The sequence below is a fragment of the Peromyscus eremicus genome, chromosome 2 (assembly GCF_949786415.1).
Source record: "Peromyscus eremicus chromosome 2, PerEre_H2_v1, whole genome shotgun sequence".
NCBI classification, from domain to species: Eukaryota; Metazoa; Chordata; class Mammalia; order Rodentia; family Cricetidae; genus Peromyscus; species Peromyscus eremicus.
The window spans coordinates 5,306,130-5,333,746 of NC_081417.1; the positions used below are offsets into that span (position 1 = coordinate 5,306,130).

Here is a 27,617-nt window from a genome sequence, read left to right on the forward strand (position 1 = left end):
ATGCCACACATACTTGGGAAGACCAAACTTTCAAGGTCATCTGCAGTATAGCCAGCTGGAGGCCAGCCTGGGCTATACAAGACCTGTCTCAAAAAGGAGGAGGAGGAAGAGGAGGAGCATGAAGAGGGGGAAGAGTAGTAGATAATAACAAGTATGGATGAGAATGTAAAACCGGGTCTGGGGAGACAGTTCTGGCAGTCAAGTGCTTGCCTTCTAAGCATGAGGACCTGAGTTAACCACCCAGAACACACATTTAAACAAAATGGGGGGGGGCAGTAAGGAAAGGCAGCGTCCTGGGACTCCCTGACTAGCTCATAAGGACCTGAGTTAACCACCCAGAACACACATTTAAACAAAACGGGGGGGGGGGGGGGGGAGGGGGAAGGGGTGGCAGTAAGGAAAGGTGGGGACCTGGGACTCCCTGACTAGCAATCTAGCCTACTTAGTAAGTACCAGGGCCAGTAAGAAACCCTGTCCGAAATAAAGTCGGATGGCTTTTAAGGAATGATGCAAGAGGTTGCCCTCTGGTCTCCTTGCACACATGTGTACTCCCCTCCTCTACACAAAAGAAATGTAAAACAGCACCACCATTGTGAAGATACCTTGGGAGTTCTTCAAAGGGTAGAATATTGACCCACCATTTCTACTCTGGCCTACAACATAGAGAACTAAACACCTAAGTACATGCAAAATCCTGTACGTGAATGTTCAGAGTAGCATCATTCCTAGGGGTCCAAAGGCGTAAATGACCCAAATTTTCATTAACTCTAGAACTGTATAGCCATGCAATGGATTATTTGGTAATAAAAAAGTGCAATATCTGGGGCTGCAAAGACACTTAGGAGGTAACACACTTGTTCTGCAAGTGTGAAAACCTAAGTTTGAATCCCAGCACCCATGAAAAAGCCCAGCACGGCTGCACATGCCAACCCTGCAAGATGGAGACAGATTCCAAAAGCTTGCCAGCCAGCCTAATCAAAACAATGAGCATCTAGTATAGCAAGAGAACCTTTCTTAAGTCAATAAGGCAGAATGCAATAGAAGATGGCACACAGTGTCCTGTTCTAGCCCCTACATGTGTGCTCATGTGCACCAGTATGGAATACTCAAGTGCATGCAACATCACCACCCAAAGGAAAATGTAGTATTTATCTGTCACAACATAAATGATCCTGAAAAGCATTATGCCAAGTCAAAGAAGTGCGACGAAGAAGACCAAACAGTCTGGGTTCCATTTATACGACACATTCAGAATAATCAAAACCATGGAAAAATGAATGGCTGAGTAATGTCTGAGACAGCAGTAAAGAGTCTGTCTTTTGTGGGACATTGGAAATATTCTGCAGTTAAAGCAGTGAGGATCTTTGCAACTTACTTTGCAAATAAACTAAAAATCACCCAATCATATATTTTAAAGGTGTGAATTTTATGGTATGTGAATTACATCTCAATAAATAACAACAGTAAGTGGTAAGCCACAGTTGAATTCGGGTCATTTTTTTCCCAACCTCTGTCCCAGACGCACAATGATAAAAAATCTTTTCTTTTCTTTTTTTTTTTTTTTTTTTAGTTTTTCGAGACAGGGTTTCTCTGTGTAGTTTTGGTGTCTGTCCTGGAACTCGCTCTGTAGACCAGGCTGGCCTCGAACTCACAGAGATCCGCCTGGCTCTGCCTCCCGAGTGCTGGGATTAAAGGCGTGCGCCACCACTGCCTAGCTGATAAAAATTCTTACATAAGAAAAACAAGTGGAGTGTGGCTTGGTGGCACATGCCTTTAAATACAGCACTTCAGAGGCAGGCTCTGGAGGGTATCTGTGAGTTTCAAGGTCAGCCCTGTCTAGGTCAATTTGTATTCAGCCCTTTAAAATTTTTCACAGTATAAGAACTTAACACAGCCGGTCGGTGGTGGTGCATGCCTTTAATCCCAGCACTCGGGAGGCAGAGCCAGGCGGATCTCTGTGAGTTCAAGGCCAGCATGGTCTACAGAGCGAGATCCAGGAAAGGTGCAAAGCTACACAGAGAAACCCTGTCTCAAAAGACTGTAAAAACAAAAAACAAAAAAAACTTAACACAAAGCTTTAAGAACAAATCAATATTAAGCACAAACCAACATTGAAAACCCAATCAGAACTGTTCTACGACCTCCATGCATATGTGCACACCCCCACAAATGAATAAATGTTGTAAGAGGGAGAGAAACACAGAGAACAAAGCCTAATAATAAACTTATATAATGCAAGTTCGTGGGGGTTTGTCTGGTTTGGGATTTGTTTTTGTTTAAATGTTCTTGCCAGGCTGCAGAGACGGCTCAGTGGTTAAGAGTACAAAACATCACCACACTTGTGCTCTTGCAGAAGACCAGGGTTAGATTCCCAGCACCAATATGATGGCTCACAGCTACCTGTAATCCCAGTTCCAAGGGATCCAATAGGCATGTACATGGTACACACACACATATATGCAGGCAAATCACTCATACACATAAAATAAAAATAAATTAATCTAAAAATTAAAGAAAAAAGTCTTGCTATGTAGTCCATGCTGGTTTCAGCTATGTATAGTCTAGGCTGGTATGGAGCTTCTAAATCTCTTGCTTCAGCCTGTGTGTGCTAGGGGGGTTATGGCGTATATCATCACAATCAGCTAACATTTGAGAGTCTAGGAGAAATCTATACATTCACTACTATCTGCGTATCTTTTAGAAGTGGCTGCAAAGTAAAACACACTTTCCATTATGTTCCCTATTCTGTAATAGCAACAGTGATTCTGCCTGGATCTTTGCAAGGAATTTCCCTCATACTACCTAAATTCTCATCAGTCTTTCTACCTAACTGGCCAAAGGCAAAAATGACTTAACATAGGTTGGTTTCTTGAGAGTGGACATAAAGCCATACCTGCGAAGTGACATGGAAGTGTGAGATCAGACACTACTATGCAAATATACCAAAAGAAGCAAAAGTGAGAAACCAAGAGGCCAGAGGAAAGTGGTGTGAATAACCTTAGGGATTTGGTTAGTGCTAAAACCATTAGTAAAAAATATGTTGAGGAAAAGATTACCTTCAGGAATGCCAAGTACCTTCTTACAAAATATTCTTAAATATTTAAAATATTAAATATGTAAGCATTCAGCATTAAAATGTTATACTAAATTATTATTCATAATTACTAGGCACCATCTTAACCAACTGACAAAATATAGTATCACCAATACTGGAACAAGAATTGAAATCATGTGTACCTGAGACAAACAGCAACCGTCTTCTGATAAATGCACTGAGGCCAGCCTTGCCAGACTTTGGCAAAAACAAGCAACCATCATCCAAACTGAGGGACATTCTATAAACCAGCCTACATTCTTAAACATATCAAGGTCATAAAAGACAAGAAAGGACTAATCCAGATAAAGACTAAAGGACAGAAATAAATGTAACCTGTAATCCTGGATTGGTCAACTAAAGGAAACATGGTGTTGGGAGATTAGATGGTAACATTAGACAGAATTGATGGTTATACTGTTAGCATGTGGGAATGTCCTTGTCCTTAAAAATACACACTGAGACCAGCAAGATAGCACAGAGGATAAAGAAGGCACTTGCCGTCTGGCTTGGTGGCAAGTGAGCCTGATGACCTGAGATATGCCCTAGGAACCACATGGTGGAGAGAAAGAACCAAGTCTCCAAAGTCGTCCTTTGGTTTCCACAAGCATAACCCCTCCATAAATAAAAACATAATAAATTTTGTAAAATACACACTGAAGTATAAAGGACTAATGAGGCGATATGGCTGCAACTCTTTGTTTGTTTGTTTGTTGAGACAGGGTTTCTCTGTGTAGCCCTGGCTATCCTGGAACTGCCTCTACCTCCAGAGTTCTGGGATTAAAGGAGTGTGCTACTATGCCTAGCTAACTTTTTAATTTTTTTTCTTTGAGACAAGGGTCATGTACTCCAGGCCAACTCAAATTCTCCAAACTCACTATGATGTGGTAGTTTATGACTTTGAACTTCACACAGGAATATAATACCTTGCTTGGTTTTATGAAGTACCAGTCACCAAGCCCAGAACTTCCTGCGTGCTAGGCAGACACTCTAGCAATTGACTGACATCTCTCTGCAACTTATTCCTAAATAGTTCACAAACATTTACAATCAGGTAATCTGGATGAAGATATATGAAGCTATGAATGCTATTTCAGGAACTTTTATGTGTGAAAACTATTTTAAAAGAAAAAGTAAATGCAACTTAAAACCCAACAGTAATGAAATATAATCTATTAAATTAGTCTTTGTCCACACACATATGTGCAGGAGCAAACTAACTGCTAAAAATATTGGGTGAAAGTTGGATGAAGAACCATCTTCATAGTCTCAAAGAATCTTTACATACACCTTGCTCTTTGTTTTAATAGAGTTTCATAAATAACTCAAACTGCTACCAACTCACTACAATCCTGCAACCATGTATCACCATACCAGGCCATGACTTGCTTTTTTTTTTTTTGTTTTTTTTTTTGGTTTTTCGAGACAAGGTTTCTCTGTGTAGCTTTGAGCCTCTCCTGGAACTCACTTGGTAGCCCAGGCTGGCCTCGAACTCACAGAGATCCGCCTGGCTCTGCCTCCCGAGTGCTGGGATTAAAGGCGTGAGCCACCACCGCCCGGCATGACTTGCTTTTTAATTACAAAGAGAAAATAAATCCAGTAAGGAAACCTGGAAAAGAACACATTAATAAGGACAAGTGACCTGTTAAAAATAATGGGACAGGAACAGGCCAATCTGGTCTACATAGTAAGTTCCAGAACAGCCAGGACTATAGAGAGCTATATAGAAAGACTGTCTTAAAAAATAAAACAAAACAAAAAAAGAGTAAGAGGAAAATGGCATCACTCTTTTCAAAAACAGAAAATTTCTGTCACACAGACTGAGTGCCAACTAAATGCATGTGTGACTGCTGTGGAATAATCCTCTTATACACTTTAAGGATTTGTCACTCCAATTGGTTTAATAAAACGCTGATTGGCCAGTAGCCAGGAGGAAGTACGGGTGAGGCAAACAAACTAAGAATAATGAGAAAGAGAAGGGTGGAGTCAGAAGTTGCCAGCCAAATGCAGAGGGAGCAGGAGATGAATGTGCCATGCTTAAAAAGATACTGCCATGTAGCAGAGTGTAAATAAGCAATATGGGTTAACTTAAAATGTCAGAGCTGGTTAGTAATAAGCCTGAGCTATTGGCTGAGCATTTACAATTCATATAAGCCTCTGTGTGTTTATTTGGGACTGTGCAGTTGGGACAGGCAATGTCCATTTACATATGGTGTTCAAACATGTGCCCGAAGTTTCCACATAAAAACCTGACAAAGCTTAAAAAAGGATTCTAGACACACAAGGTTAGAGTCAAGTGCAGCTTCTTGGTAACTGTCTTTTCTCCAGTAGCCTCTGTTTGCTGGTGCCTCCTTTAAAAGACAGCTTCCTGACTGAGCTTTAAAAAACTGCATGGCTCTCATAAGAGGCCCTGCTACCAAACACTTAAAAGGAGTTTATGAGCAGTAGTGACACACTCCTCAGAGGCAGTGTGGACCAAAAACTTCCTAGATTAGGGGTGGGAAACATGGTTCCCAGAGCTGGTGCTAAATGTACCTCTGGCATAAGACAAGCCTCTCAATGAACCAAGGAATGAGGCAGAGCCAGTTGCCAAAGCCACCAATTTAGTCCTACCCACGTCACTTAGCAGTTTAAAGACTCATGTGGTCAGCAAAAGATAGAGAGATATGCAGTAAAGACAAACTCAGACAAAACAAAAACAAAAACAAAAACTCTAAATGGGCTACAGTGTGTTTAAAATGTATGTAGGCTTGGGAGAGAAAAGAAAAAAGGTAGAGAAAATCCTTAAAAATAGAGTAATAAAAAAAATAAGCCACATAAAGATGGAAAATACACAGAGTCTGGATTATGTATATTATTTTGTTGTCTTTAAAATTTTTGGCTGCTAAGAGACCTTGGATTATATTAAACCTACCTATATATTTTAAAATTATCTTGACTTCAAAATTTAAGTCAAAAGATATGTTTCTTTGGGGGAGAGGTTATACTTTTGTTTCCACAGGAAATGACAGGCTGTGGATTTACTCCAGGTTAAGAAAAATCAAGACCCCCTAAAAAATCTCCAAAAGGAATGGATGACCCAGATGATCCAACATTTCAGAACACCTCTGCTGCAGTTTCCTCTAAGTTCTGCATCCAGAAAGGCTTCAAGGTTGCTATAGGCTGAGATGATCTGGCCTCACAGACTACTCCAGTCAGGACTAGACAATAATCCTGAATTTTCTCAGGGTCCCCATAAGATAACCAGTACCCAAAAGCATCAGGAAGTAGCCTAGAAAACTATGCCCATATTCCCTAAAAAATGTGTTATGGATATTTATTGGCATTTTAGGGGGGTTGGTTACAAGTTGTTATGGATAATGGTCAGTAAAAAGCTAAAGAAAGGAGATTAGATTTGAGGATCTTGTTCTGAAAAGAAAAAGGGGGGTATAAGAATGATAGGATAAAAGGGTAAATTACTGAATCTTCTTTAATCCAAAAAACAACTATTAATCCTACATATTTTACATTGGTATAGATTTTAGGTTACTGAGACAAATTTAAAATTAATTTTGTTATATGTATATTTCTACTCTTGTTTAAGATATGTTTATGCAACTCATTTAAAATGTAATGTATAATTAAGAAATACAAATTAATAGTCATCTATAATAGTTAAACTTATAGTCATGTTATTAGGTTTTCCAGGTATACAGAAATATCTATATTTCAGATAGATAGGTAACCTTTAAACACTTCAAAGACCTGCAGAATATGGCATTTAATGTTTAATAAGCTAAGGCTTTGCATGACAATGAGACACGTCTGCTCCTGGCAGCACCAATGTACTCCAGAGAAGATGATGGGCATCAAAGAAACTCTATATGGAGTTTGCTTTCTTTATGGCAAAAGTTAGCCATATGGACTCAACTGCTGACAGTTACTGTCCAAACTGGACCAGCAGGACACAAGAAAGGTGACTGTCAAATTTTGCCAAGACAAGATAGGACAGGCCTTCAAAATTCCCTGCTTCACAGGAAAGTCTGTCAGATATGCCAGGCCTGTAGGTCAGAATTGGATGCCTTGATGTTGCAGAGAAACTTTGGGTAACTGTCCAGGCATCCTGATGTCCCTGTTATTAGGTAACATTTCATCCTTCTGGATTCTTTGATAGAGTTAAAGACTAGATAGTAATGGTTATAATTTGTCTTAGTTATAATAAAAGGGTAAATTAGATATAAAAACTTTGGACTCGGGGCTGGAGAGATGGCTCAGAGGTTAAGAGTACTGGCTGTACTTCTAGAGGTCCTGAGTTCAATTCCCAGCAACCACATGATGGTTTATAACCATCTGTAATGAAATCTGGTGCCCTCTTCTGGCCTGCAGGGATATATGCAGGCAGAACACTGTATGCATAATAAATAAATATTTTTAAAAAACAAAAACAAAAAAACCTTTGGACTCAACAAGATAGGATGGAAATTTAAATGTTTTCTGATTTTTGTCAAATACAAATAGGCTGGATATTGTAACTGTAATTCTTATTTGATAACTGTTTTTGTTGTATATAATTTTACTTTGTTAAAGTTAAAACTGTCCTTTTTAATTAGACAAAAAGGGGGAGATGCTGTGGAATAATCCTCTTGTACACTGTAAAGATTTGTCAATTGAACTGGTTTAATAAAATGCTGATTGGCCAGTAGCCAGGCAGGAAGTATAGGCAGGGTGACCAAACTAAGAATGCTGGGAAGAAAAAGGGCGGAGTCAGGAGTCTCCAGCCAAACGCAGAGGGAGCAGGATATGAATGTGTCACACTAATATAGGTACCACCATGTGGCAGAGTGTAATTAAGGAATATGGATTAATTTAAAATGTAGGAGCTAGTTAGTAATAAGCCTGAGCCATTGGCTGAGCATTTATAATTCATATAAGCTTCTGTATGTTTATTTGGGACCAAGTGGTCAGGACAGGAATCCATTTACATGTGACAATGAATTGGATTACGTTACTGAGGTGACCTCGCAAAACTTGCACATGTGCTACATTAGATAATATCAAATGCCCTGAATTTTGATAACTGTTCCATGGTTACATAAGATGTCCTTATACAAAAAAAAGCATTCAGTTTATATATAGCTATAGGAGTTACGTGGCATATAGGACACACAACTATTGCATCTGCAACTTACCTTCATTGGTACAGCAAGCATATATATGTCAGCAAAGGAAGAGATTAGTAAATCTAGATAAAGGGGACTCAGGGATCTATGTTATTCTTGAAACATCTGTAAGTTTGGAAATATTTCAAAATAAAAGTTTTTAAATGCTATGAAAATAAATAGGGTATATCTGGGTTGTGGAATTTCAATGCATTTCATTCCCCTTTTTAAACATATTAACTTTTTTCTTTGCCATACAGCTGTAACATTTTCAAATTACAAAAACTATTTTTACTTTAGAAAGAAAACTGATGGCATGCAATACAGAACATGATTTCCTCAACATTCATTTTATTACATGTTACACATATAAGCATGTCAGAGGACTTCTGTTAAAGAGTTTTAAACATTAAATTGCTACTTTTTAGGCTGGCTAGTTTGTAGTTTCACTGTATATTCATGGAATTAATCATGTTACCAGGCCTTTAGTGATAGTTCATAATGGTATTTTCATAACTGAATATTTTTAATTTTTACATAAACAACTATAACATGAAACAAATAACTCCTTTCATATCACAGAAGCTTTTGGTATTTCTAAACTGATTTTTTTTCTTCATATTTTCACTCTCTTAGTTCAAGGAATCTGGCCACACTGGACCTGTAGAGGACATGCTTACACTAAAGTCTGTTCTTGTTTTGACTCACCTGGTCCACAAGACTAAGCTGTGAACAAAATAAATGAACAAAACAAAACAAACAGCTCCCCAGAAGTTCTGCCATTTAAAATCCTTTCAGTTGTCAGGCAAGGTGCAGCAAGCTTTTAACTAGCACTCTCTGAGACAAATCTCGAGTTTGAAGCCAAGCCCACGTCAGTCTACACTGGGAGTTTCAGGACAGCAAAGGGCCACACAGACAGGCCCTGTCTCAAAAACATAAAAATCCATTTAGTAGAGCAAGTGTGTGTATGTGTGTTTAAAGCAGTTTCACTTCCTAGACCAGGACTGACCTCAAATTCACAGAGAGGCCCCTCTCTGCCTTTGTCTCCCAAATGCTGGGGTTAAAGGCCTGTACCACCAAGCCTGGCCCACAAATCTGTCATTTTTATCAAATGGATTGATAGAGTCCTACAACATTTTCATTAACCTCATATTAGACTTAGTACAAATAGAAGAAAATGAAAAATAAATCATTTTTAAGAACCAGTGTAGTGGGTAGCTGTTCCAGCTTTGACCTGGAAGTACTACCCCCATTGAGGCTTCCAGTAACTGCCATGCCTACCTATGGCCTGCCCCTGAGACGGGGTTGAGACAGGAGCCCTTAAGACCTGGTATCTGGATGTGCCGGCTCTCTTGGTTCCTGGATCCTGGATGTGAAATGGTAGACTGAGCAGAGTTCTCCAGAGAACACCGCTGAACTACACTTCATCTCTCCTGGATCCTGTAAACTATCCCTTTACTTGTTGTAAGTAAAACCCCCAAATAAACCTCCCTTTCAACTATATGGAGTTGCCTTAATACTTCCACCAATAAACTAGGGATAGGACTGGGAAGATAGTTTAGTTAGTAAAAATGTTTGTCTTCCTTGTAAGCATGAGGACTTCAGTTCAGTCCCCAGAAACCATGCTTAAAAGAAATAAAAAAGCAGGAGCTAGAGTGACAGTTCAGTGGTTAGAGCACTTGCTGCTCTTTTCTTGCAGAGGACTTGGGCTAGATTTTCAGCACCACAACTCCAGTTACAGGGCACCTGATGCCCTTTTCTGGCATGTGATAGCACCAGAAACACACATACACACATACACATACACACACACACACACACACAGTGCCTACATACAGGAAGGCAAAGCACTTATACACATAATAAATCAATACATCTTTAAAAACAAAAGCAAAACCAAAAAACCAGGCCAATGCTGAACCCTATCTCTAAAAACAAACAAACAAAAGTGTAAAGGTCAACAGTGGACAACATCCAAGGCTGTCCTCCATCCTCGGCATGTATGTACACATGTGCACCCACACCCACACACAGAACTGTTGCTCCCCTAGGCTGTGTGCCATGGTGGCAAACATCTGGAAAGGAAGCTTTGGGGAAGCAGGGAAAGAGGATCACAAGTTTGGAGCAAGCCTGGTCTACAGTGACCTTGGCCAGCACAGAGAGACTACCTCAACAACAACAAAGAAAACCAGCTGTGCATGTAGAGGAGAGGGCGAGAGAAAGGGAAAGAAAATTATCCCGTCAAAGGAAAAATCAGTGGAATATCAGGTGACAGCTAGAAGGTCAATTTGAAGGCTTATCAAACAGAAATGGGCCTGGAAGACAGCTGCTAATTCTGGGCCACCCTTGGATACAGAGAAAAAATAATAGCAACTGGGCTGGAGAGATGGCTCAGTGGGCTAAGGCACTTTCCACCATCATGGGCAACTTGAATTCAATCCCAGTAACCCACCTGGTGGAAGGAGAAAACTGACTCCTCCAAAATGTCCTGATGGACCTACACACACACACAATGTAATTTTAAAAAATCCAGCCCTTGTCGGGAGGTGGTAGCACATATATATCTTTCGGAGACAGGGGCAGGTGGATCTCTGAGTTCAAGGCCAGCCTGGTCTACAGAGTGAGTTCCAGGGCAGCCAGGACTACACAGAAAAACCCTGTCTCAAAAAACAAAACAAGAATCTAGCTAATACATCTAATTTCCAAAGTGAAGAGGGTGAGACACAGTTAGCACCTTAAAGGGACACTAGACTAGCTCAATGCCCCATTCACTCAGAGGCGAGGTCTATGTTGCCCAGGTTGGTCTCAAGCTCCAGGGTTTGAGCAAACTGCCTGTCTCGACCTCTTGAGTATTTGCAACAGCAGGCCTAATAACTCCTTGGAAAGAACATTTAATAATTATTTTGGCTACTTTATAAAAATTTATCTTTGTTTTTTTTAACCAATTTTTAAAAATTTAATCTTTTAATTTTTTATGTGTACAGGTGTTCTGCCTACATGTATGTCTGTGCACCACAAGTGTGCAGCTCCTGTGGAGGCCAGAAGAGTGATAAGACTTCTTGGAACTGGAGTTACAGATGGTTGTAAGTCACCATGCGGGTGTTCAAAATTGAACCCATGTCCTTTGGAAGAGCAGCCTGTGATCTTAACTACTGAGCCATCTCCCTAGTTTAAATTTCAATTTTTAACAACAGTCCTACGTAATCCAAGTTTCAATCAGATTATCACTGAATTAAACACAAGAAAACCTCTCAGCAGAAAAAAAGAATGAATAACAAAAAATCATAACCTAAAGTTAGTACAGCATAGACTGATAAGGGACTGAGATAAAGCGTCTGCCCAGCACATATAAGGCCTCAGGTTTGGTCTCCAGAACCACAAAAATAAAACAAAATTTGTTTGATAAGCCTCCAAATTAATCTTGAGTTGTCGCCTCTGCCTATTCTTTTTTGATTTTCTTTTTTAAGGCATCATCCACTCTCTGATCTGGGATGCCATATGCTTCATGTTATTGTTATTTCTCCTAACAGACTCAACTAGTACTTCTCAACGTGCTCTGAAATTTTAATTCCCCTGGAAAGCTCTCAATTGCACACTGCTTCTGCAAACATTCCACTCCTCTCTGGTATCAAATACCCACCCAAAGAGCAGTTAACAATTTTAACATGTTCTAGAGACAAGCTCAAAGATGGGAAATTCAAGGTAAGGGGGTAAATCTGGGGGCGGAGAGAAGGGGAGGGAGGTTGTAAGCAGAAAAGCCAGTCTCATCACTGGGCTATGAGAAATGCCACCAGCAATACTTGTTCCTACAGTCTCAGCCTTCTTCAGCATGCAACCTTTGACCAGTAAACAGCAGCATGACCCCACCTCATTACTGTTACTAATATTGGTACCTACCCAGTATCTCCCAATCCATGAAGGAAAATAACCTAAAAGAGAAGAAGAAAAAATAAGCCCACACTGAACTGTTACACACCGTAGCTTTGGCTAAGTTGCAAACGCGAATGAAGTCCTAAAAACTTCCAACAGAATACTATTCCTCAAGCTAATTAATTTCTATACGCCTTCCTTTTCATTCCTAAAATAATGCGGCGTTTTAGTACTTGGAGGCAAATCACAGTCTGATCAAGATAATCGTCTCTCTAAAGTCCAGTCACGAAAGCCTCACATACTCAGTCGAATTTTTTCGTCACAAAAGTTTCCGGGAGCGAAAGTTAATCAGAGCTCCTGCGGCACAGTTACGCACGCAGGTCGGCTGTTCCAGCTCCAGCCCTCGGAACTCGCTTCCCGGGGGTCAGAGCGCGAGGCGGGCGGGCGGTGCCCCGCCAGCTCCGGTGCCCGGCCCCGACCCCCGCGGAGCCCGCGAGCCGGCGCGGACGCATCCACGCGCGGCGGCCTGCGTGCCGCTGTGCCCGCCGGGCCCCGAGTCCCGGCCGCCGCCACTCACCGCAGCGGTGGCCTTCCGGGCGGCGGGCACGACGGCGGGCAGCGGGGCCGACATGTTGTTGCCGCACATCCACCGGCTGGCGGACAGCGCGTCGGAAGCGGAAGGGAGCGCAGGCGCCCGGCCGTAGAAGGGCGTGTGAGCCCGGAGTCCCAGCCCGCCCCTCCGGGCGCGCGCTCGGGCGCGCACGCGCCGCCCTCCCCTGCTCCGCGCGCTCGGCCCCGTCTCGGCCGCGCGTGCACGTCACAATGCGGCTTCCCGCGCCCAGCAGGAGCAGAGCGCGCCCGGGCTGACCTCGGGTTGCCCCTGCTGGCTGGCAGGGCCTGGGCGAGCAGCAGGTGACCAGGACCGAAACCAGGTCCGGCGAGCACTTGCTGTTGTCCCTGCGGGCTTGACTCCGGAATCCACTTCCCCAAACAGGTCAGCATTATTAACTAATAGGCAGGGATTTATTGAGATTTATTATTCGGTTTAAGCATGAGACTATAAGGCCACCTTTTTGCACGGGTTGCATATTTAGTGCAAACATGATTTGTTTTGAGTTGAGAAGGGTCAAAGACAAAGATCTAAGGCCAAAATGCCATGACCTTCAGAAGTCTACAATTCAGTGAGGATACCAAATACAGGTTTTAGGGAACATTCTTCAAGACTGGGAAGGAATTGGTGAGCCAAACATGTAAATACAGTTCACTTAATTAAATTACACAAGACAGTCTCCGTCCTGAGGGATTTGCGGGTCTTACTTGGAACTGTTTTAAATCATTCTTGTCCTGGATTTTATTGGTGAAAATTTTGTAGTCTCAAAAATTGTTAAATTGATAACTTCTCCAAATGATAGGCAATGGAACTCACGAGACTTAGTCTACAATATATTTTTGGTTTTTCGAGACAAGGTTTCCCTGTGAGCCCTGGCTGTCCCGGAACTCACTTTGTAGACTTGCCTCAAACTCCTGTAGATCCACCTGCCTCTACCTCCTGAGTGCTAGGACTAAAGGCACACACTGCCAAACCCTTCGATGCCACTATATACTTAAGTCAAGCTGTTGGGTCTTTTCTTTGTGACTGTAAAGAAAAGCACAACCGTCTTTAGCTCTCAGTATGAACATAATGATCCAAATCACTGTTATGTGAGTTTCTCTATGATAAGATATGTAGAATTCAAGGCCTATCATTATTCTACTAGAGAGAATGAGGACACCTCAAGTTGGGGTGTCTGTTCTTCCTACCTCAAAGTTTCTGTAATGTTTCTGGGGTTTTACATTCTCTAACAAGCTTGTTTCTGTTGTTCTGAATGATTTCTTTCTTCCCCAAGTAAGGTAATAAAGTAAATATAAAATTTCTTTAAAGGAAAAAAAGCAGTTAAAAATTATTCAGATGATATGACTGTACAAAATAAAACAAAGTCACCAACAAGAAAATTAGCAATATAGTCATATTAGGTCAGTACATGTGCAGAAAAGTATATTTCTAGATATAAGCAATAGCCATTTAGTTATGTAACAATATGAAATGGTCACAATAGAGATTTAAAAATATAAGCAACATTATTGAATATGACTGACAAAATACCTGCATGTGAAACCATGATTATCAAGACCATAAGCATCATCATCACCTGTGGCTGGATTTATCTTTGGGCTGCCAACCAGCTCCCAAATAATGACATGGAGATTTCTTATTAATTATGAAAGCTCAGCCCTTAGCTTATGCTTGTCCCAATAGCTCTTATAACTTAATTTAACCTGTTTCTATTCATCTGTTTTACTTTTTACCTTTCTTTCAATCTGCATGCCCTGCTTTCCTGCTTCCTCTGTGGCTGGTTGGCTAGCAACTGGCAACTCCCTGATGTTTCCCTCTGTCCCTCTGTCTCTCTTGAGCCTAGATTCCTCCTCCTACTTACTCTATCCAGAAGTCCCACCTATAGCTCCTGCCTAGCTATTGGCCATTTCGATTTTTATTAGATCAATCAGATGCCTTAGGCAGGCAAGGTAAACAACAAATGCAACCAATCTTTAAACAAATATTCCACAACATAAACAAATGCAACACGTTTACATAGTTAAACTAATATTCCACAACAGTCACCCCTCAGAAGTCTCCTCCTACCCTTTCCATTATTGCTGTGGTTTTTGTTTTTATTTTACTTAGAATGCTACATAAAATTTACCTTCCTGGTAATTTTAAGTATCTTCTTGGTTCTCTTGTCAAGTTAGTTGACTTTACATGCATTGGTTTACTTTTAGTCTCTGTGTTTATCTCCCCTTCTATAAAAAATTCCTTTGGAATTTTGATAGGGAGTGTATTGATCATGTAGGTCTTTTCATGTAGTATGAGCACTTTAACAATATTAATTTTCCAATCCATGAACATAGGATATCTTTCCAATTATTAATTTGTGTCTACTTTCATTAATGTTATCACCATACAGATATTTAATCTCAGGCTAGAGTTACTTGTATTTTATTTTTTAGTTTCTTGACAGGTGTTTATTTATTGGCTTATTGTATGTATGCATGCTTGTGCCATGGCACACATGTGAATGTCAGAAGACAACTTATGGGAGTTGATTTTTTTCTTTTACTGTTTGAGTTTCTGGGATTGAACTCAGTGTGTTAGGCTTGGCAGCAAGAGCCTTTCCCATGGAGCCATCCTGCTGTTCCTGTATTTTTTTCCATGCTATTGCAAATAGGATTTTTTTTTAGAAGCATAAATAATTATTTGTAACAAAGGAGTTGTGTACAGTGTTGAAAAATCTACAACTTCTTGTTAAATTCACATTTGCACTTCACCTTTTTAAACAAACATTTATAATCATTATTTTATACAGATACAGCTATGTAAATACAACATCAAGTTCAGTGGTCCTTTAGCATTTTCCACTTAAATGTTTAACATAAAAACAGGTTATAATTCCAAGGTCCAGAGTTATTTGAAACTGGAAAATATTTTCTAATAGTAAAAATGATAACATTTCCCAATAAGCCTTTTAGGCCAAATAATAGCTGAATTATACATATAAATATTGATTAGATTCTGGGATACAGAAGAAATCTTCATCTGTTCAGAGAGCTATGTTTTACTTAAGTTGTGTGAGATTCCTATTCATCTTACCCTTCACTGTTTGATTTACGGCAGACATTTTTCTATAGGCTAATCCATAATCTAAAAAGATTTTAGCCTCCCCTCCTGAAAGTACAGCCAGCATATCCTTTCATCAGCTTGATGTGGTACAAATTCTTTTTTTTTTTTTATTTTTTTTTTATTTTTTTTTTTGTTTTTTTTTGTGGTACAAATTCTTATCCTAGTAGTGAAATGTTTCACTAAAGCTTGCCCAGTGATTGGGCAAAACCAAAACTTATTATAAGCTACAGTCATCCTAGGGTCCTCCCTGCTAGGTAGCCTCCTTGGATCTGTGGGTTGCAGTCTGACTGTCCTATGTTTTATATCTAGTATCTACTTATGGGTGAGTACATACCATGTTTGTCTTTCTGAGTCTGGGTTACCTCATTCAGGATAATATATTCTAGTTCTGTCCATTTGCCTACAAATTTCAAGATGTCATTGTTTTTCTCTGCTGAGTAGTACTCCGTTGTGTATATGTACCACATTTTCTTAATCCATTCTTAAGTTAACTGGCATCTAGATTGTTTCCAGGTTCTGGCTATTACGAATGATGCTGTTATGAACATTGTTGAGCATGTATCTTTGTGGTATGATTGAGCATTCCTTGGGTATATGCCCAAGAGTGGTATAACTGGGTCTTGAGGGAGATCAATTCCCAATTTTCTGAGAAACCACCATACTGATTTCCACAGTGGTTTCCCACGGAGCCATCCTGCTGTCCCTGTATTTTTTTTTCATGCTATTGCAAATAGGATTGTTTTCTTTTTGTTTGTTTGTTTTGTTTTTGTTTTTGTTTTTGTTTCCGAGATAGTGTTCCTCTGTGTAGCTTTGGTGCCTGACCTGGATCTCGCTCTGTAACCCAGGCTGGCATTGAACTCACAGAGATCCACCTGGCTCTGCCTCCCAAGTGCTAGGATTAAAGGAGTGTACCACCACTACGCAGCAAGGATTGTTTTCTTAATTTCTTTTTCTGATAGTTTGTTGCCAGTGTATAGCAATACAACTAATTTTTGTCTGTTAACTTTATATTTTGCATTTGTTACATTATTCTAACTTTTTTTTGATGGAGACTCTAGAGTTTTCTAATAGTGACATCTGCAGGGGTAATTTTACTTTCCATAAACAAAACTTTAATATATTAGACCTATATCAAGAAAAGTATCAAGTTTCCCAGGTGAAGAAGAGACAACTTAATAGGAAGATCCAATATTATACAATTACCAATTTTCTCAGACTTAATCTACCATGTAATCTCCACTAAAATACTTACACATTTTATTTTAATAACAATTTTATTTAAAATTTCAGTAATATGACTTTTAAATTTTATAATTATAAAAGTTACAAAGATGGTAAAATAACTATGCAAAGATATTCAGGGTTCTTGAAGAAGAAATAGAGGATCTAGAAACAGCAGCTTCAAAGTGGCCACTCAAGAAGCAACTATAAAAATGTTGTCTATGCTGCTTCCATGGCAGCAGCTTCCTATGTCTTACCTTGACAGTCTAAGGTGTTTCAAAAACTATGTTGAGATCTTCCTTCATTGATGCAAAGTGCCTCCATGACTCCAACACTCATCTTCAAAACACTGGCACTGTTGAGATGTCTTGTGGTCTTAGAGAATATATTCTTGGAGTTGAAACCATTGTTGACCTCAGATATACTAAGTGTGTGTTAAGTATTGGTGTAATGTTGCCAGATTCAAAGGACTGAGGTTGTTCAAGCAGAAGAAATGGTAGAGCTTTTTTTCCTTCAGGCTTAAAGGTCTTATCTCTGAACTTAGAACCATACCCTGTTGTTTTTGTGTTTGGGAATGATTCAGAGGGTATTACAAAGAAAACAGAAACCATTATGGACATGCCAGCTATCAAGGAACCTCTGGATCATGTAGTGGATGTTCTTGATATTGCTATCAATGGAGAGGATTCAATTGGTTCCAAGACTCATAGGACATGTGTATGAATGATTCCTCGAATCTGTACAAGAACAAATGCAGAAGGGCATCAAGGCCTGATAATGGCTAGTCATTGTGATGGCTAATCTTAGTTGTCAACTTGACTACATCTGGAATCATTTAAAATGCAAGTGGCTGTATATGGATGTGATAGATTTTCTTGACTGGATAATTTGATATGGGAAGACTCACTCAAAATCTGGGCAACATCTTCTGGTGGTAAATGAGCAGGGTGTGGTGGTACATGCCTATAATCTCAGTACTCCAGAAGCAGAGGCAGGTGAACCTCTGTGACTTTGAGGCCAGCCTGGTCTACATAGTGAGTTCCAAGCCATCATAGCCATACAGTGAGATACTGTATCAAAAAAAAAAAAAAAAGACATGGAAGAAGGAAGCTTTTGCTTTTTGCCTGCTTGTCTTCATTCTTGCTGGCAAGTTCATCTACACTGCTGCTGAGCATTCCTTCACTGGCATTAGATCCTACTTCTTTGGAATTCCAACATAGACTGAAGAACAGCAGCTCTCTAGTAAAATTCTAAGACTACAGTGCCAGATTCAGACTGCTGAGACATCCAGTGAATGAAACAACTGCTGGAGTTTGGCTTTTCCATCACAAGACAGCCAGTGGTGGACTATCCAAGTCATAGCCTATAAGTGTAGGCAGAGTTTTTGTTGTGACCGCCAGCTCCAAAATAAATGCACAGACTTAATATTAATTACAAATGCTTGGCCAGTAGCTCAGTCTTATTACTAACTAGCTCTTACATTTTAAATTAACCCATATTTCTTGTCTACTCTCTTCCATGTGGCAATACCTTTATTAGCATGGCATGTTCATCTGCTCCCTCTGCATCTGGCTGATCCATCCTTCTTCCCAGTGTTCTTAGTCTGGTTTTCCTTCCTAACCTTATCCTGTCCAGCTATTGGCCAGTCAGCTTTTTCTTTAAACCAATGACAGTGACAAACCTTCAGAGTGTACAAAGGGATTATTCCACAGCATGTAAGTCACTACCCACCTCCTATACACACACCATCTATCCATTCTGTTTCTTTAGAGAATCCCAATTAAAACAGCCATGGTCAGCATAAGGTAATTATTGGTAACAAGCAGACAGGAAATATATCAATTGCTGTTGATATAATCATCAACCAGAAATGTTTCAGTGATGGGTCTGATGAAAAGAAGTTATTCTCATCTCTATATTGTCACTGGTTAGATCTAATCCACGATTGCTCAGTTGGTGTAGAGATGAACAGATAGATGTGATGCCAATAAGTTCATCATTATTGTGTCAACCATTGCTTATGATGCTGCCCCACTTTGGTATTTAGTTTCTAGCTCTGGTTGTTCTATGGGAGAGTATTTTAATCATCTATGACAATTTATCCAAACAAGCTGTTGCTTATCATCAGATGTTCTCTGCTGATTAAAACTTTAATGGCTATAGAGAGCTGGAATGTTACCAGTTAGGAGACAGATTATCTTGGAGTATCTTTAGTCTCCTTAGTAGTCATTTATTGCTCACCTTGTAGATGAACAGTCTTGTTAAATAAGAAACACAGAGCCAATGCAGAGATGAAAGCCCAAGAGGTCAGAGCTAAAAACCTTACTTCACTGCTGCTGTTGTCCTTTTCAGCAAGAGAGCTACTTCCTGTCGGTTTGTCTTTTTTATAGACTTTCTATTCTGCCTTCTCATTGGTTGTAAACCCAACCACATGACCTCCTCGTCACTGTCTGTCTGTACAGACCTCCAGGTCTTCTATGATTGGTATTGAGATTAAAGGCGTGTGTCTCCATGCTGGCTGTATCCTTGAACACGCAGAGATCGCCTAGCTCTGCCTCCCAAGAGCTGGGATTAAAGGCGTACACCACCACCGCCCAGCTTCTGCTATGGCTTGCTATTAGCTCTGACTCCCAGTCAACTTTATTTATTAACATACAAATAAAATCACATTTCAGTACAATTAAAATATCACTATACCACCTCTTTGCTTAAACATGTTTGTGAGTGTCAGGGAATGTTTTTGGGAATATACAAGCAGACCCCTTAGGTTCCCACAGGCTAAGAATTTTGTCAGATAACATCTGGGGCCTTTAGTAGGGACTTCCTCTCTGCAGTAACTTCCCTATCTGATGTCTCTATCAATGCATTTTTTACAGTAGCTTGCTTTGTGACTTTGTTCTGTTGCTATAAAAAGTTCATGAGACTTAACATTTTGGAACACAGTATTTGGGTTAACCGCAATCTGTGTTCCTGGATCATGGTCCTGAATAAATATTTCATGATGAATAAATAAATCATGGTTTTAGAATAAACCATCTCATTTTCTTTTCCATGTGAAAGTTCAAAGTTGAAGTTTTCTATCATCAGTTTTTGGTGTGTAAACATGGACCCCATGGATGATCCATTTATGGTTTCTGCTGCTGTGAAGAGACACCATGATCATGGCAACTCTTAAAAGTAAAACATTTAATTGAACCTTTTACAGGTTCAGTCCATTATCATCATGATGGGGAACATGGCAGTGTGCAGATAGACATGATGATAGAAAAGTAGCTGAGAGTCCTATATCTTGCAGGCAACAGGAAGTCAACTGAGACACTGGGCTGACACTGAGCATAGAAAATCTCAAAGCCCACCCCCTCAGTAGCACACTTCTTCCAACAAGACCATACCCATTCCAACAAAGCCACACCTCCTAGTAGTACCATTTCCTATGAGATTATGGGGGCCAATTACATTCAAACTACCACAACTGAAGAAGTAAGATGAGTTGGTGCCAGGTACCAGCATGGCTCTTTGTGTTCAACGGTCTAGTGTTGCCGCAGCACATGGATGCTGGTGAATTCTTCTTAGGGCTGGTTTACTTGATGTTCCTTTGGTTATTCTGAGCTGGTTGCTAGGATCCTATTTTTTTGGATTTTTTTTTCTTGGCTTCAGAATCTATGGTTAAGCATCCAAATTGCTTGTTTTCAGTGTATGTAGTTTCAAAGCACTGAGTTTATTTTTGTTTTATTTGCTTTAGAATATTCTCTTGTTAATTTTCTAGTTTTCAACTTTTTTCCTGCCACTCCTCCAATATTAGCTCAAGGAAGGAGAAAATGTTGGGAGAAAAACTGCCATTTTGTACTCTAGTTGGTTTTATGCTTCATAAATGTGTTAGTTGTATTTATACAACTACTTTACCATTTGGGAAATGGTAAAATTTAATTAAAGATAATTGGCTTTATGTTTCCTTCAATGAGGAACATTTGACTCTAATTTTTTGTTTTTGTTTGTATGCTAAGTTGAGAGTTCTAAGCAATAATTATGAATGCCCAGCCTACTTTAACTGAAATACAAAAACATCTTTTTAAAAAAACATGATAAAATTAATAATTTTTAAAAAATTAATGAGTTTCACAAGCTACATTCCAAGTTTAAAAGATATGTCAGAAATAAATAGGAAAACCAGGTGTGGTGGTATATGCCTTTAATCCCAGCACTGGAAAGTCAGAGGCAGTTGGATCTCTGAGTTTGAGGCCAACACGATCTACAGAGCAAGTTTCAGGACAGCCAGAACTACACAGAGAAACCCTGTCTCAAAAAAACAATAAGTAAATGAATAAATAAATAAATAAATAAATAAATAAATAAATAAATAAATAAATGGCTTTTTAGAAGTACAGATAAATTACAAAAACCTAACTATTCTCAACCTCCTACTTACTATAAAGGAAAAGAGAAACAACAGGTTTGTGGAAGGGTGTTGCCTGGCAGTTCAGAAGAGCTACATTAAGAGAGGAAACTTTTTTTTTTTTGGTGTTTGGAGACAGGGTCTCTCTGTGTAGCTCTGGGTGTCCTGAAACTTGCTCTGTAAACCAAACTGGCCTTGAACTCACAGAGATCTGATTGCCTCTGCCCCCTGAGAGTAGGGCCTGAAGAATTGGCTATGGTTAACAAGATAACAGAACCACTAAGTGAAACCTTTGCTTTGCTGGGATAATTGATTTGCTAGGAGAAATTAGCAGAGATTAACAAGAGACCAGCATTATTGAGGTAAAGTCTTCTGGGAATGATTTCCTTGTGGAAACCCACAGAGGTTTCCTGTGTTTCTATCTCCTTTCCACTATCTTTCTATCTTATTCCTCTCTCTACTCATAGGAATCCTTTAAAGATGAGAGCTGGCCTCCCACAGATGGTGCCCTGAATAGGGACTTAGGTTCAGGGACCCCCACAGATGGTGCCAAAACTAGGGACTTGGGTGCAGAGGATAGTAAGTAAGAGTAGGATAACACCACAGAAGCAGTTGGACATGTCTGGTTGTGAATTATGAAAAGGTTAGACAGTGGTATTTTATTCTTCAGGAGTGAAACCTGCATATAGAGAAGACTAGGCTGCTGCAAGTATCTCTCACTGTCTAGGTTTCTTTCTATCTCTCTCTTAATTTCTATCTATTAAATTAGGTAAAAATATAGGGTTTAGATATAGGAACATTGTGTAGGAAGGAATTTAGGGTAAGTGTAGAATTTCCTTAGTGCGAGACCTGATGCACATAAAACAGCATCCAGGAACAAGCAGCACTGTGGATTTAGCAGTCTGAGAAATAAAAGCCAGTATGGGGCAGAGAAATAGTATATTTGCTTGTAGAAAGTCTGAAAACTAGGGGAGTTAAGGTAGAACTGCAACAAGTGCTGAGGTTCTTGGAGTTTGTAGAGGAATTGCAGACTCCTGGGGGAGAATCAGAGTCAAAATGCAAAAATATTATAAGGAATATGACCCAGAAAAGATTCCTGTGGAATCTTTTGGTCTGTGGGCATTAATTCAGGACAGGGGTAGGGGGGAATTTTTCCTGAGGTGCACATGGGCTGAACAAAACTTTCTGCTATGCTGGAACTGCTGCTAGATGAGAATACTTTTACAACATCGTTTAATCAGGGTCAGTTCCCTCTTGGCCATGAAGCTGAGTGTAAGGAACAGAACTCTTGAGATGGGACAAGGGAGGGACTAAAGGGCTTGAAAAACTTAGTAATTTCTCTTTCTCAAAAACTGGAAGCTCTTCAGGCCTCTCTTCCTTCAGTAGGGGTAGAACTAAACTCACCTGGGGGATCATCTATCAGAATGGGAAAGCTGCCCATAATTGCCCTGGCATAAAAACCTCCCAGAACATGGCAAACCCTCACTGTTAGCACTGTGTCTCCTCTTCAAGCCAGTATTCAGGAGGCAGTTAGCAGAGGGGAAGAGTTGCAAGGCTTTCAAATATTCCCTGTAATTGAACAGCCAGACACCCAGGGAAATATAGTGCAAGTGAATGTAAATGGAGCTGGGGGTAGAGCAGCTGTGGCTGGGTTTCCTCCAGGAGCCAGGGCTGCTGGAGAGCCATGGCTCATAGCAGCAGGAGGAACCTTGAGCCTCTGGGGTGAAAGGCAGTTGAGAGTGCTCAGGCCTCAGGACTGGGATTGTAAATGCCTGAACAGAGCTAGCGGCTAATACCACTCAGTTTTTGTTTGCTGGCTGTAATAAAGTATCTTTTGAAAGGACTTTTCCCCAGCCATCTAGCAGCTTTTGCCCTGGAGCAGTTTTCTCCTAGGGAAAGCTAACTGAAAATGCCTCTATGGCTAAGAGTGAAACTTCAGAGCCTCTTGTTTGAACTTAGTTGAAGTGTTGCATTCAGGGGAACTGCAATGACTGGGTAAAGGGACCACTCCTTGGCTGGTGACCATCTGCCACTGGGTGCATTTCTGCTGGTTCCAAAATGGTTAGGAGGGTCAGGCAGAGAAGGTGGCTCAGGGAGAGCAGCATGGCTCCAAGTGTAACAGCTCCCTGGTAACAGCACTCACCGAATCCCAGGGTTGAGGGAGCTATATACAAAGGCCCTAGTGCCACTGATGAATTGGGCTCTGGTTTCAAACTGTCAGTTGAACTTTGGGACTGGTATTAAAACTGACTCTGAACTTCAAACTTCAGAAATGAAACAATTCTGAGTTCACCTGCAATTTAAATTATGGTGGCTCATGATTCATTCACCCTCTGTCTTGTTGGAAGAAAATGTAAATAGTTCTGTTAAGAGATCTCTTTTTAGATGTTTGCTAAAGTTTGCAAAGTAGTCCTATATAGAGTTTGCTTTTGAATGTAAGTTTGGAAGAGTTGTAAATATGTATAGTAATATTCATGCTAGTTGTAAATATATAGTAATATTCCTACTAGAACTGTTAATCTGTTGATATTAATGAACCATGGTTTGGTGAAGATAAGAGAGTCTTTAAGTTTTTTAATGTTATTTTATTATTTTTTATGTATATGATACATGTATGTTTGTGCCCCACTTATGTCAGTGTCTGAGGAAGTCAGAAGATCTTCTGGAACTGGAGTTTCAGAGTCATAAGCTGCCATGTGGATGCTGGGAATTGATCATAGGTCCTCTGGCAGAACAGTCAGTGCTCTTAACCACTGAGCCATCTCACCAGTCCCGGGAGTCTTTAAGTTTGATGCAGTTGCATCTGGAGTTTATTGATTTATTTGATGTGTTTGCATCAAGAGTTTATTCATTTTTAAAAAAGAGCTTGGCACAGCTTAAGGCTGTTATAGACATCTTAGACCCATTTGAAAAGTATATTCCATCTTTATCACCCTCTATTCCTTTACTGGGGTGTGTGGCAGCCCTAGGGATTGCTGTGGTTGTTCCAACTACTTGCAAGCTCTTAGTAGGGACCTGAGTCAGACCTGAGTTAAGCTCTGTACTTCCCTTTGCCAGAGGCTGGTAGTCAGGGATGGGCAACGTTCTTCTTGCTAGCTTCCAACCTAAGACAGAGTACACATGGCAGAAAGTGTATCTGGAAGATGGGTAAGGCTTGTCTAGCTGAAGAAGACGACCTAAGGCAGACACAGTCTATCTAAGGGGTCCTTTAATATATGAAGAAGGGGGAGCTATGGAGACCCACAGAGATTTCCTAGTGAGGTCTGAGCTTGCTTTACCCAGCAGGGCTGCATAGGGGAATGATTGGACAATAAGTGTGGTTACCAGGTATTTGGAAGGGTCTGCATTTGGCTGTGCGGTATCTAGCAAGGGGCAGGTCTTTTGCACCATCCCTTGGCATTGTTATAAAAAGCCCTTTTGAAAAGACAGGTGGGGCCGGTGGATTTTGATTCAGGTCCTCCTGAAGCTATCCTGTTTCTATCTCCTCTCTACTATCTTTCTATCTAAAAGTTTCTTATTCCTCTCTCCTTCTCATAGGAACTCTTTAAAAGGTGGGAGCTGGCCTCCCACAGATGGTGTGCTGAACAGGGAGTTAGGTTCAGGGACCCCCACATTTCGTCAAGGTCAGCACACAGAAGCTGTGTTCCAGATGTGGCCAAGGTTGTATATCATGCTTGAAGCTGAGCTTGGTAGTGTAAGTCACCTAGGTGGTACTGGTTTTGAAGGGATGCAAGGGTCATAGAGAGCAGCTGAGCCTTGGCACTATGTGGCAGGACTGGAGTCCTTGAAGAGAACTCAGGAGAGGGTATTGGTAAAAGTGCAGACCAGTTGCATCAAGACACCTCAGCATTTTGGAGATGCCAGTACCATGAGATGACCACCAAGAACAGCAGCAATGATGGAGTGAGGGCAGCTGAAGCCTTGAAGACAAGCTGTGTGTGCTGTACAGGACAGAACCAGAGAAGTGACCCATGCCCTTGGGAGTATTCCAGATCATGAGTGGATCCTAGACATTGGACATTAGATTATTTACAAAGTTGGAGTTGGTTTTGCTTTAAGCAAGTATATAGTCAATTTTGGAGAGGGTTCCATGGGGTGCTGAGAAGAAGTTATATTCCTTTGTGTTTAGTTTAATGGTCTGTAAACTTCTGGTAGGACCATTTGGTTTATAAAATCTGTTAGCTCCAGTATTATTGTATTTAGTTTTTGTCTGGATGACCTGTCTATTGGTGAAAATGGGGTAATGAAGTCTCCCACTATCATTGTGTGAGGGTCAGTATGTGATTTAAGCTGTGGTAGTGCTGCTTTTACAAAAGTGTGTGCCCTTGTGTTTGGGGCATAGATGTTAAGAATTGAAATGTCATCTTGGTGGATTTTTCCTTTGATGAGTTTGAAGTATCCTTCTCTATGTCTTTTGATTAGAAGTCTATATTGTTAGATATTAAAATGACTACACCAGCTTGCTTCTTAGCTCTATTGCTTGGCATATCTTTTTCCAACCCTTTACCCTGAGATAATTTCTGTCCTTGATGTTGAGGTGTATTTCTTGGATGCTTCAGAAGAATGGTCCTGTTTTCACATCAATTCTGTTACTCTATGTCTTTTTATTGGACAATTGAGACCATATTGAGAGATATCAATAACTAATGATTGTTGATTACTGTGGGATGACTTTCTGTATGCTGTGAATATGTGTTGCTCTGATTGGTTGATAAGTAAAGCCATTTGGCCTATGGCAAATCAGGTTATAGCTAGGTGGGAAATTGGAGAGACAGGAAGAAGAAAGGTAGAGCAGAGAGATGCCAGCCTAAGGAACAACATGCCAGCAGACTGGTAAGCCATGGAACACATGGCAAAACATAGATTAATAGAAATAGGTTTTTTTTTGTGGGGGGGAAGGGGTTTTGAGACAGGGTTTCTCCATGTAGCTTTGCATCTTTCCTGGATCTCACTCTGTAAACCAGGCTGGCCTCGAACTCACAAAGATCAGCCTGCCTCAGCCTCCCGAGTGCTGGGATTAAAGGTGTGTGCTACCACCGCCTGGCAGAAATAGGTTAATTTAAGTTATAAGAGCTAGCTAGTAAGAGGCCTGCCATAGGTCATGCAATTGGTAATTGATATAAGCCTCTGAATAATTATTTTATATGCGGTTGTGGGACCGGGCTAGGCAGAACCAGAGAAACCTTCTGACTACAGTTGATTCTTTTTATTTTGTTTTGTTGTTGTTGTTGGTGGTGGTAGTAGTGGAGGTGTGGTGGTGGTTTTAGTAGTGGTGTGTGTATGTGTATTTTGTTAACCCCTCCAGCCAAGAATGAAAAACCACCATCCAAATTAAAACCAGTTGAAAGCAAGCTTTATTTACTATGCATAGACCTGACTCTCCAAAGTGGGATTTGAGAGTACAGTGTGGGTTAACTTTTCAGGCCTCCTTTTATAGGGAAAAAGTATAAACTGGGGATTTTGTAATATAAGAATTTTGCAAGTGAATTTTACAGAAGCAGATAGCAGATTAGATTATTTGCAGATCATCTTGGCAGAAAATCTTAAGATTCCATGACAAAGTATCTTGTCAGGATGGGGTACATGTGAGTCAAACTTGAATTTTGCAGCAAATAGAAACAACTTATTCTGACCTTAACAAAATGGCGTTTTACCAAACTAAGCTGGTCTATCAGTTTCCCTTCTTTTGGTTTTTCTGGTGTGAGATTATTTATTTCCTGTGTTTTCATGGGTGTAGTTAACCTCCTTAGGTTGGAGTTTTCCTTCTAGCACCTTCTATTGGGCTGGATTTGTACACAGATAGTTTAAATTTGACTTTATCATGGAATTTATTTTCTTCATCTATGGTGATTAAAAGTTTTGTCAGACAAAGAAAATGTTAAATCTAAAAATAAGTCAAATCTAAGTCCCAATTAGATGTTTTGTGCCATAGTAGTCTGGACTGGCATCTGTAGTCCCTTAGAGTCTACAACACATCTGTCCAGACCCTTCTGGCTTTTAGTCTCTGTTGAGAAGTCAGGTGTAATTCTAATAGGTTGGCCTTTATATGTTACTTGGCCTTTTTCCTTTAGCTTTTAATATTCTTTCTTTGTCTTCTATGTTTAGTGTTTTGATTATTATGTGCCAAGGAGACTTTCTTATTTGGTCCTCTCTATTTGGTTTTCTGTATGCTTCTTGTACCTTTAT

At 40.2% G+C, this 27,617-nt stretch overlaps 2 protein-coding genes across 6 annotated transcripts in view; one reads left to right on the top strand and one right to left on the bottom strand.

Annotated features, from left to right (window-relative positions):
* Lypla1 (lysophospholipase 1) overlaps positions 1 to 12,880 on the bottom strand; it is a 41,126-nt gene extending 28,246 nt beyond the window's left edge. For 2 of the 5 annotated variants that reach the window (XR_009377495.1, XM_059253809.1), the window contains exons 1-2: positions 12,680 to 12,858; positions 12,130 to 12,161 (exon numbers count right to left, since the gene is read on the bottom strand). Coding sequence is in view for 1 of the 5 variants with exons in the window: in XM_059253809.1 (XP_059109792.1) it covers positions 12,130 to 12,161; positions 12,680 to 12,748 (101 nt within the window). In the remaining 4 variants the exon portion in view is untranslated. Of the gene's footprint in view, positions 1 to 12,129; positions 12,162 to 12,208; positions 12,383 to 12,404; positions 12,509 to 12,679 lie in introns of those variants that run through there. The other 3 variants (XM_059253810.1, XM_059253812.1, XM_059253811.1) reach the window with 3 other exon arrangements.
* A 4-nt stretch (positions 12,881 to 12,884) lies between these two features.
* The window catches only part of Mrpl15 (mitochondrial ribosomal protein L15), a 31,400-nt gene continuing 16,667 nt past the window's right edge, over positions 12,885 to 27,617 (top strand). Inside the window, exon 1 of the mRNA XM_059253808.1 lies at positions 12,885 to 13,096. The gene's annotated coding sequence lies outside the window, so the exon portion shown is untranslated. The remainder of the gene's footprint in view (positions 13,097 to 27,617) is intronic.